The sequence below is a fragment of the Misgurnus anguillicaudatus genome, chromosome 1 (genome assembly GCF_027580225.2).
Source record: "Misgurnus anguillicaudatus chromosome 1, ASM2758022v2, whole genome shotgun sequence".
NCBI lineage: Eukaryota > Metazoa > Chordata > Actinopteri > Cypriniformes > Cobitidae > Misgurnus > Misgurnus anguillicaudatus.
This window is the reverse complement of record NC_073337.2, coordinates 4396039-4407881: the sequence shown is the minus strand read 5'-3', so window position 1 is coordinate 4407881 and position 11843 is coordinate 4396039. Positions and strand designations below refer to the sequence as shown.

General features: G+C 40.4%; 2 protein-coding genes across 3 annotated transcripts in view; both read left to right on the top strand.

Annotated features, from left to right (window-relative positions):
• Positions 1-4767: 4767 nt before the first annotated feature.
• LOC129432186 (small integral membrane protein 30) lies at positions 4768-5570 on the top strand. The gene has a single exon (XM_055190429.2). The coding sequence runs from the start codon at positions 4844-4846 to the stop codon at positions 5024-5026; it is 183 nt and encodes a 60-aa protein (XP_055046404.1). The 5' UTR covers positions 4768-4843; the 3' UTR covers positions 5027-5570.
• Positions 5571-6530: 960 nt separating this feature from the next.
• Positions 6531-11843, top strand: part of gpr85 (G protein-coupled receptor 85) — a 52082-nt gene continuing 46769 nt past the window's right edge. Inside the window, exons 1-2 of one of the 2 annotated variants that reach the window (XR_008639906.2) lie at positions 6531-6731; positions 7850-9737. Coding sequence is in view for 1 of the 2 variants with exons in the window: in XM_055189731.2 (XP_055045706.1) it covers positions 8007-9140 (1134 nt within the window). In the remaining variant the exon portion in view is untranslated. Of the gene's footprint in view, positions 6732-7849; positions 10909-11843 lie in introns of those variants that run through there. The other variant, XM_055189731.2, reaches the window with a different exon arrangement.

Sequence of the window (11843 nt, the reverse complement as noted above, 5' to 3'; positions counted from 1 at the left end):
GCAACCAAACCTGTTCTGAATATAAGAAAAAATGGCTTTTCTGTAAAAAGATGTTATTGTTTACTTACCACTGGCCTGTTATAAACTATACAAAATTTGGGGTAACATGTTACATCTAATGTCCCAATTATCAAAGTACCCTAAAATGAATACATCACACACGAAACAATAACACTTTAAATCCAAAGCCGTCTAGAATTCACTGAACCTCTCAACAAGTTTTCGTTAATTTACAATCAAAATAGTTCTCAAAAAAGATTAATTCAGAATATACATTAAGTAAGTAGCTTGAAAACCCTACAGTTGGGTTTGTCCATATGAGTTGAAAACACCCTGAGCACCTATTACATTGCTAAAAACAACAAAAATGCAATTTTGTGTGTATTTGCTTTAAACAATGTGTTTGCATAGTTTATGGCATTGTTTTTCACGTACCATAAATCATTTTTTGTACCCTTTTCATGTATTTGGTGTATTTTTAATATTTGTATATTCTGGTTGTTGTATGTGTGAAGCACCATGATAGCCTGAATTAATTGCCAGGATTTTGTGATTTATTTTTGTGATTTTTGCAATCAAAATGACTGATTTTGCGGCGGTAATTTCCAGAAATTTGATCGAATTTTTTTTCTCTCTAATTAGGATACCAATTCTTGTCTAATATTAAATTATTATTAAGAAGTTCTCAAGTAATTAAATAATTAGGTAAAATAAAAAGGTATAATAAGAACAGAGAAACAAAATGAAAATATGACAAATAAATACAACTACAAGATACAGATACACTGTTTGTTTTTTGATGAACATAGACATGTCACACAGTGGTTTTAAAAACTGGGTCGCCAGGATGATTTACGTAAAATGTTATTAAAAATAATTAACCACAATAAATGTTTGATATTGCTAAGAACATATTAATCAATCCTTATCTACAACACTGAGATAGCCGCACCACATTATCTTGTTTATCTCTTTTTAGGTGGCTTTTAAAAAGGTTTGAAAATGACTTACGTGTACCTACAGTAATGCACAATATCACAAGTCCAAAATGACCTTTTCCCTAAACTATGTGTTTACATGTGTTTTATTATGTGTGTATGTGACCGTTCAAGTGCAAATCCTGAAAGGAGAACAGTACGGTCCTCATGCGCTGACAGAAGGCATGCGCACAATTTGCTAACGCCGAGATGAGACGATAGTGGACAGATGCCTTTTTTTGTGTCCCAAGTTCCCTACAACTTCATTTAAGGACTATAAAACAGTAAATTGAAATGCATCGTGACATTGCTTCAACCGTTTTTTTTGGCATTTATGTGAGACAGCAGGTGCGCCTTTTGGCATTTATGTGAAACCGAACATAAATTTCACACAGACCTTTCACGTATGTATCCTTATTAAAACAATGCATTATACTAGCTTACAATTAAACGGATAATGTAGTGATATGTGCTCATTATGTGATATGTGATTGACTGTTAATTGTGGGACACAGATTTGCTGGTAGTGGGGTGCAGTGTGCTGAAGAGAGAGATTAATCATGTGCGTTAGTAAAATAAAGCCAGAAATGTTCACCAAGTTGTCTATTCTGTAGAATATTTGATAATTTTATTAAAAAATATGAGACCTTTTTCATTTTTGCGAGTATTTTGAGCTGAAATAACAAATTATGCAGGATCGCAAAATAACAACATTTTGTTGATTTTGCGCTGTGTGCTGCGATCGCGAAAAACTGGACTGAATAAAGCTCTAAACTAAACTAAATTATTGTTGCTCCCCTATATGCCCTGCCTCCCTGAAACGTGTTGATTTTGTTAAATTGCAGTGTCCTCCGATTGGCCAGCTAATCAGTATATTGTAATCGGCATGAATACTTACTAGTGTCACGGTTAATCCGTGTCATGTCTTGTCTCTGTTCAGATTGTTATCACCTGGACTGTCATTAATTAATTACCTGCCTCATCTCACCTGTGTATCGTTAGTCTGTTTGTATATATATATATACCCCTGCCTGTTGTATGTGCACTGGCCGGATCATTGTCATTACTTCACTGTCTGTTTCTGTGTTGGATGGTCATGTTTTACCCGCAGTTGTATGTTACTCGTGTTTTGTTTCCTGTTTTATATTAAATGTTATTTATTTCATGTGAACCCTGCGTGTGCGTCCTGATTCCTATTACCATATATGACAGAATGATCCGGCCCTTCAAGTACGCAGCGGGTTTGAGGAGGAGAGCTTCCCCTAATATTTTTTTGAGGGGGAGTAGTGGGCACAGCTTCGAAGTCCCGATGCCCCTTGGAACTTACCGAGAGGGAGTGCTCGAAACTCGTGGCTGAGCTCAAGTTACCCATCGCCACGCCTGATTCATTCCCCGGGGTGGCTGTCGCGACACTCGAGCCGGCTCCTGTGAGGGTCGAATCGTTTCTGTTGGTTCTCCTGTTGGTCGAGTCGTCTGGGTCGGTTACTGGGAGGTCCACCACCATGCTCAATTTGGGGCTCAGAACGGCCGCCGTGCTTGATTTTTCCCCGGGATGGTCGCCACCGTGGATGAGCCCGTTTCCCCGAGATGGTGGGAGTCGACTCCCGGGACAATCGGATCCCCAACGGTTCCCAAGAGGGTTGAGTCTTCAAGAGTTGATTCCTGAGATGGGCACTCCGGTTCTCCTGGCTTCGCCCCGGCTCCCTGCCCTGCCGGCTTCGCCCCGGCTCCCTGCCCTGCCGGTTTCACCTCGGCTCCCTGCCCTGCCGGTTTCACCCCGGCTCCCTGCCCTGCCGGCTTCGTCCCAGCGTTCGCCGTGGTCTCCAAGCCCTCCATCCCTCCCCCCCAGATTCACCCTCCCGGACTTTTGTTTTTGGTTAAGTTGGGGTTGATGTGTCTGGAAGCCAATCTTTAAGAGGGAGGGGGGGTAATGTCACGGTTAATCCGTGACATGTCTTTTCTCTGTTCAGATTGTTGTCACCTGAACTGTCATTAATTAATTACCTGCCTCATCACACCTGTGTATCTTTAGTCTGTTTGTATATATACCCCTGCCTGTTGTATGTGCACTTGCCGGATCATTGTCATTACTTCCCTGTCTGTTCCTGTGTTGGATGTTCCTGTTTTACCCGCAGTTGTATGTTACTCGTGTTTTGTTTCCTGTTTTATATTAAATGTTATTTATTTCATGTGAACCCTGCATGTGCGTCCTGATTCCTGTTACTAGTCATGACAACTAGTGATAGACCGATATATCGGCTGGCCGATATATTGGGGCGATTTTTGCCATTTTTATGTGTATCGGCATAGGCCAATACGTGGCTGCTGTGTTTGCAGATTTTTTTCCGGCATTATTTAGAGACAGAGTGCTGGAAGCCGCAAGCGATTGCAGGTCATGTGACTAAAAACAACCAACCTTTCCATGATAACATAGAAAGCTCGGCCTAACAGCTGATCATAGCTGGACAAAGCGGGTTTTTATTTCTTATCTCTATATATATTTGTAGTAGTAAAGTGCTAGAAATCAATATCCTTTGCTGATAGTTCCTCGTCATTGTGGAGAGTGCAGTTCATGGTTCCATAGCACCCTCGCCTGTTTTTACTATTTGTTAAATATAGTTTTTTTTTTTAATTTCAATAAATGTTACTTTTTCAAATTGAGACTTGTGACATTTGGCATCATTGTGTCATTTTTATGTATCGGCATCGGCATCAAAAAATTCATATCGGTAGATCCTTACTACTTACACCCAGAAGTGGGCGGAATTATAATGACCGTTGTGTCTATGTCAACAGGCCAATGAAATAAACTGTTGCCTACAATCAGTGTTTTTGATGTAGTCCAAGAAAAGAGATTTAAGTTGGAATAGATAACTCACGTCATCGTTTACTTTGGGATTTGTACCTTTGCATATCATTAACATGTAGCCTACTAATACACTTACATACCAAAGGAAATGTAAAATCGTGAATCAGAAAATAGGTGCTCTTTTAAGAGTGTGGCTCACATACAGTATGTTTATCATAGATGCAGGGGAGTCACTAAGGGGGGAAAAGGTAGGACAATTCTAAGGGCCAAGGCACTATTGGGCCCTCCAAAGATCATTTAATAAGTAGTAACATGGGTGTGGCAGAGGGGATAACCTCATATTCTTACCTAGGGCCCGAAATTACTAGTGGCGCCCCTGCATAGCTGACTTACTTCTATAACATAATAAGTGATGTGCTACGTCACTGTCGTGTCTTTCATAGCCCTTCATTGGGATCATTTAAGTAAGTATCAAACTGCTTAGTAATATTCCAAAGTAATATCCAATACTGATGTATGTCTTAACTTTTTGTTAAGCCTATAATACTTGTTTCAACCTTTATTAAATATGTTATGGCAACATGTTAAATTGGCAAAACAAATTATATTATGTAGGCCTATATTGTGGCACAAACTCAGTGCACTTTATTTTAGATAACCTGTCAGGTCTGTTAAAAAAATATGTATGGCACACAAAACATAATAAAAAGGGGCTTTTTAATGTAAAATATTCAAAGTTAATGAATTTGATATCTTTTGCACATTTATTGCAAAGCATTTTAGCGAAGATACGAATCCTACTATAGCGAACTCTCGTATCTTAAATATTTATTACGCCGCTTTCCTGTAACTGTGGAACTACGAGCATCCAGCTTATTCATATTTATATATGACCCTGACGTCGCATCCGTACCGTCCAATAGCTCACCGCAGCTCATGAATATTAATAATTACGCACCAATAGTAGGATTCGTAAAATCAGGAAATGCTGCGAAATCACCTGACCTGACGCGCCGTCATCATCGTTGTGTTTCTGTTTGAACAAGCGAACGACAACATGGCTCCCAATGAACTAAATACAAGCCCGATGCTGTGCTTTCTACTCCTGACGCTTTTCCAGACGGCGGAGGCAATTGACGGTGGAGACGCCGTGGCTCTTCTGCTGGGCGCGACCGTGACGCTCGTGGGCTTCTGCGTCGTCCTCGGCTGGTACGCGCGTGGACGAAGCGGGCAGTTTTGATGATGGAGGCCTCTATCTGAAAATGAGCGCAAAGTGACTGTCACGCGGTTGTGCTAAAAACAACAACGCGGACTTATTGGAAATGCACGGAAATGATTGACCTACCTATATGAAATATTGTTTAATAACTTTCTTGATATTTCATCTATGTCACACAAGGCTTCCTGCCCCTGCCCAAAAAATTTGGGTTGTCCACAGCAATACCTTGTTGCAAACCATGTTGCATGGGAGCAAGACTACAAAGTAGTGCAGATGTCTTTGACTATGAACTTGGACTTTGCTATAGAGATGGACACTGGTGCTTTTGGTGTTGGTGTTTTCTCATTTTTACAATCTGCACGACAATCTGCTGTTAGTTTCAACATTGTACAGTACAGTGTAGTAAGGGATATTGTTGAATGGCTAATGCTTCCTCTGGCAATTGCATTAAAGTTATATAATACGCTATATATAATATATATGCTAATGTGCTAGACAAAGGGATGTGATCAGCTCTAAACCAATACTGCTCTCTTTGTTCAATGTAATAAACTTGCTTACTTTATTTCTGTTGTGTGATACATTATATATAACTAGGCTATACTTACATAGAAAATGTTAAATAAACACACACAAAGTCAACATTTAAAGTGGATTATTTATATATATATATTTTTTTTTATCAACTTGAGGAAGAGACCCATTCACTTCCACAGTAGGAAAAAGAAATAGTCTACCATGGAAGTGAATGGGGCTCATGAAGAACTACACCTGTGAATTTGAGGTGAACTGACTTCATACATCCACTAAAATTACTTTGGGTCAAGGAAAGCTGTTTAAAATCGAAATTCCTCGTATTTGCTTTCGGTTACCAGTAGAAGGTTGATCAAACTAACTCTTTATAAGGTGTTTATGAACCGTCATGATCAGGGTAATTAGGTTTTGTGTTAATTAACCAAAAGTTCAGGGTTTCACTGATGGTAAGTTAACCCCACTTTCTGGAATACACCCATGGCGCTTTATTATCTATTTTCTTACCTTATACAATGAAACTCATACATTTATAATGGTGTCTTATACTTTTGGGCCCAGTGTATTTCCAGTGCCAAACATGCCCCAAATAACACAATGAAACACACATGAGCTCCTTTTCAGAACAATTACAGGCATCAAACACAATAGGTTGCGTGAATTATTTATGTTGAGTAAATTAATCCTGAGCTGAACCACATATCTATCCAACATTTGTAAAAATACACGATAATACTAGATTGAATAAAACATTATGAATTTTGATCTTGTTTAATACATTACACAGGCAGACATACATGTATAACAAAAATATAGATATAAAACACGATAGATTTATAGAGTTATAAAACTATAGACAGTAACAGTGTCAAATTTCACAACCCACAAAAATCACAAATTTATTATACCACATGTAATGGCAAATATGACATGAGCACATTGTGATAACCCTTTAAAAGGGATCCGTGATGCTGCTGCACCCATCAGTGCAGATGATGTTGCTGCTGCTGCAACAAGAGACACGAGACGCGGTCGGGATCACAAATAGCGCCAGTGCGCATGCGCCGTCCGCACCGTTTACTGTATAATCACAGTGGTGGAAAAAGAGCAGGCAACAAAACTAAAGCTTTTTTACGGCAAAGTGACTCCTGCCATGTAAATAACCGCCAGGGAAACAAAGGGGGTATATCAACAGGTATGCTTTTCATTGATATTTCATACCGCTTTCTCTATTCAACGCGTTTTTTGCTTGCATGTATTTGGAGGAATTGCTCTGCTTATAATGGACGCGCATCTTGGCCAGAGCCGTCCAAAATCATTCCGTTATAAAATCCAAGGAAGAATAGACTGTGTTTACATCGCGATTAAAAGCAACCATCCACAAGATCCTGCATCTATTGCTTATTTTAATGCAATACAGATATTCGTTCGTAGATTCGGATGTTTGTAAATACAGCTGGAGACATGGTGGTTTATTTTATTATATAGAAAAATGTACTCGGTGGGTTTTTATGAAAGAGACGAAGCTATTCGGTTTACAGACGCAATCCATTGTTTGTTTATTCCGACTCGAATTTGTCAGCCTAGAAATAACAAACACGACAGACCTATGTTATAAAAACGTCGTGCTTTTTCTTTTTTATATGTATTTTCCCCAAACGACTTGCGTTAAATTGTGTTAGCCGCGCGACTGTCGTTGCACACTGAACGTCTAAGCCAAATGCAACCTATATATACATGTAAATGTCACATAACAGTGCGTTTCTTGATCATCCTTTAATACCCTCGATCATATAATAATGTATTTGACGATTCGTTTATACTAGTAAGATGATAAAATGAAGGAATGAACACGGAATAGATTCTGCAGGATCTTTGGGTGTGATCAACAGATTTTCTTGCTGCATTTCGACAAATGCATTCGTTTGTACGAAATAAAAGAATTAGATACAGTATATATGTAAATGTATATTTGAATTATACAAGGCTTTTATAGAAAGATTTCAAGAATGCTGGCTTTCTTTCAAATTATTTATTTCATTTGCTTTAGATCTTGGGGGTGGGGGTCTATTATTTTAAGCAGGATTTATGTTTGTGTCTGATGCTCAATCCCTATGCTGAATTAAGCAAGTGCACGAGCACTGCTATGGCTGCATGCCGTTGCAGCTGCAATTTCATATGCAATTAGAAAAAGGCATTTCTGTGACAAAAGAATGATTCTTATGCGTTAGCTCCACAGCTGAGCCATGCATCGAAAAGCCCCCCGGTTTGTTTTGTGTGAGCGAATCCTAATGGGTGGATGATGTTTTTCAGGGATCATTTTAGGTGTGATGAAACAAAGGAACAAAGGATGCCTTAGAAGAGAGGCAACGACGAAAGGCTGGAACCTGCTCGGAAGCACACCAGATGGATCTATTGCTCCGCTTTCCACCCAGATCATGATACTTGGCTAAAGCTTTAAGCATTCTCTATGATCTCTCCTCCATCTATGGCGAACTATAGCCATGCAGGGGACCACAACATCTTGCAGAATGTCTCTCCGCTTGCCACTTTCCTTAAATTGACCTCCCTGGGTTTTATCATTGGCGTCGGCGTGGTGGGAAACCTCCTGATTTCCATCCTGCTGGTCAAAGACAAGAGCCTTCATCGAGCGCCCTACTACTTCCTGTTGGACCTGTGCGCCTCTGACATACTCCGCTCGGCCATCTGCTTCCCATTCGTGTTCACCTCGGTCAAAAATGGCTCGGCCTGGACGTACGGCACGCTGACCTGCAAAGTGATCGCCTTCTTGGGCGTGCTCTCCTGTTTCCACACTGCCTTCATGCTGTTTTGCGTCAGCGTGACGCGATACCTGGCGATCGCCCACCATCGCTTTTATACCAAGCGGCTGACCTTCTGGACATGCCTGGCCGTCATATGCATGGTATGGACCCTGTCGGTAGCCATGGCGTTTCCTCCGGTGCTGGACGTGGGCACGTACTCGTTCATTCGGGAGGAGGATCAGTGCACCTTCCAACACCGGTCCTTCCGTGCCAATGACTCGTTGGGCTTCATGCTGCTCCTTGCACTTATTCTCCTGGCCACCCAGCTCGTCTACCTCAAGCTCATATTTTTCGTTCACGACCGCCGAAAGATGAAGCCCGTCCAGTTCGTGCCGGCCGTCAGCCAGAACTGGACCTTTCACGGCCCGGGGGCGAGCGGGCAGGCCGCCGCGAACTGGCTGGCCGGATTTGGCCGAGGCCCCACGCCTCCGACCCTGCTGGGAATCCGGCAGAACAGCAATGCGGCGGGCCGCAGGCGTCTGTTGGTGCTTGACGAGTTTAAGACTGAAAAGAGGATAAGCAGGATGTTCTACATCATCACCTTCTTCTTCCTGAGTCTATGGGGACCCTACCTGGTCGCCTGTTACTGGAGGGTGTTTGCCAGAGGTCCGGTGATACCGGGAGGCTACCTGACGGCAGCCGTGTGGATGAGCTTCGCTCAGGCGGGAGTCAACCCCTTCATCTGCATCTTCTCCAACCGGGAGCTCAGACGTTGCTTCAGCACCACCCTCCTCTACTGCAGAAAATCCAGGTTACCTAGGGAACCCTACTGTGTTATATGAAGGCTCTGTGTTATTTTGATGTGGTCTTTATTTGGATGCCCTGACCCATCAGGGATGTGTTCTGTTGTACAGCTCTCTCCCCTTCCTCCTCCTCTTTCTCCCTTTCTGAGGCCTGTAGTTGAACCGTCGGCCTGAACCGCGGAGCTCGAACGGAATAAATCGTTATGTAAGGACAGAGGACACGTCCTGCGTTTATGTTTTAGTAAACAACCAATGCGAAAGGCCATTTGAAACCCAATAAGCAAAAAAATGAAAAAAAAAAATACAAAATTGAAAGAAAAGATAAAAATGGATACATACCCAAGGGACTGACCTTTGCTTTGGATATTTCGAAGACTGAGGGGTGTAAAGGAATTGAATAAACAGGTACCTTAAAGGAACCACTGGAATTGTGTTTAAAAGTTGCACTAAAGTGAAAACGTGAAGATGATTTTTTCGCTCCGTTGCATTGCAAGGATGTCTTGTTTTTTTTCCCCGAACTGAAATGCGAATGCTTTAACTTGCAACAGACTTCTCTATCACTGTAAGTAAACAAAACATGTGAGGTGACTAACTCTGTTGGAATACACCTTCACGAGAGGATAAATTGGTTTTAATGTAAGTGATATCTTTTTTCCTTTTAGGGTGGGGTTGGGCGGGCACGGGCGGGTCTCAACGGGGTACTGTCGTGTGGTTTTCGGAATTCGATTATTTCCTGTAGTTTTATGATCCATATGGTATGTGTCTGTTGTCTGCCAATGTTATTTTCCTATCTCATTTTTCTAAGTCTAAAAACTAATGTTTGAATTTTAAAAGTTGCTCTTGAGAACCTTGTACTTAAATCGACGGTGGAGAACCAGTAAAGCTAAATTCAGTGTGTCATATCCGAAACACTCACGTTTTTATCACAATTTTGCTGATGCCACTCCGACTGGTCTTGCCTTAATGGTTCTGGTGTTGTTCATTTGATCATTTGCAAGGCGAGGGTTGGTTTCTAATCTACTTGCTCGAAAATGTGTCTCCTATAGGCATATGGGGAGGGTTTCACGTCAGGGCGTGAAGTGCATGTTCATTAAAAAAAAGAATATCCACCACGTTCATCATCACTAATCATTCATCCTCCAATTTTTGCTACATCCCACTAAGTGCGCAGAGCACAGGGAGCATGTGAGCGTGCAAGTCTGTATGTGTGCGTGCGTGCGTGCGTACGTGTGTGTGTTTTAGGCAAACAGCTGTCATGTCAAGACCAGAGCCTTAGTCTGAAATCTTGCACAATTTGTAAAAAATGTAATAAGAAAAACAAACAAAAAACATTGTATTTAAGGCACACAGTCTTGTTTCTACTTTCCCAACATTTGCTCTCTACTAATTGTTTTGATTAACTTACTTTTTTCTCTTGTGGCCATTTTAATATTTATTCTGTATTCTTTTTGTATATTATAGGTAGATAGTGTGTAAGTTTGTGAGTCTTTCATTTTGAAGTCCCGAATGTGAGTACTGTTTAAGTTAGGACTGCAAATGCTGAAAGTTAACTGTGTAATCTGTTGCTTACATTTTTGAAAATAAAATTTTACATTTTGCAAAACCCTGTTCTTTCGATTTACTTTACTAGTACCTCAAATCCCCCTTTCGATTCCCCGGTCTGGCTAAATAAAACACACATTTGGCTCAGGCAGCCTAATACACTTACCATTGCTATGAATGATATTATTGTAATATGTTTATCTGGCCTGTTTGTCTTGCTGTTTACCCACTGATTTTGGCTCATTTTAGCCATTATGTGCTTTTGCTCTGTCTTCATCCTTCTGTTTTGGGTAATGTTGGACTACAGTGTGTGGCATTTGTTTTGATGCCAGTTTTCTGTGGTGAGGCCTGTGTTCAAAGTCGCAAATTATCCCTGCATTCTGCAATACAATACAACCGACTTTTTTTTCTCTGTTAAACATTTTAAATGCATATTTCTGACCTGAAAAAAAGCTTTGAGCTGGTATGAGTTTGCATCAAACACATCCAGTGTTATAATGTGAGAACTGGTGTCATTAATTTCGCCTAAATGTTCTTGGTTCAACTGCACCCTTCGTCTTTATTCATTTACATTTTGCAGCCAACCAGGGACGATTTAATTTGAGTCCATTAGTTCTTAAATTAATAGGAGACTTGTTAGAATAGATCTGGCCAAATATTTCAACAGCCTTAATTTAAACCACATATTATTATATGTATTTATCTGCACTGTGGACAGATGTGCGATTCTGCTAAATGTGAAATGGAGGGTATTAGTCTTTGTCTATTCATTCAGTGTTTTTAGTGGTTTACAGTTTAATCTGTTAAGGTCAACAGCATCATTGCTCACCTCATGTTGCTATTGGTTACAGAGATAAAGTCATGTGATCTCAATATTGCAGCCACCATAAGAATTAACCATCTTTTTTGTAAAATGAATGAAATAGCTTTTCTAGGCCATTAAAGTGGAGCCTTCATGTCATGAGAGGACACATCACTTTAAACATATTTGTTAAAACTTTTTTATTTAATTAAAAGTTACTACTAAAACAACATTCATAATTTATCACAAAAAATATATTGGGATATTTTGGCTTTCTTTTAACAGTAACATGCACTCTACAGTTGCTCATTTATTATGTGGACTGTATGTTTGCATAGTTTTGATTTTAGAAAACTGGGTAGATCTCACCTTCTCACACGCAATTACGTAAAAAGGCC

What these genes read in the sequence shown, in the direction of transcription:
- LOC129432186 (XM_055190429.2), top strand. Translation starts at nt 4,844, where the DNA reads ATGGCTCCCAATGAACTAAATACAAGCCCGATGCTGTGCTTTCTACTC.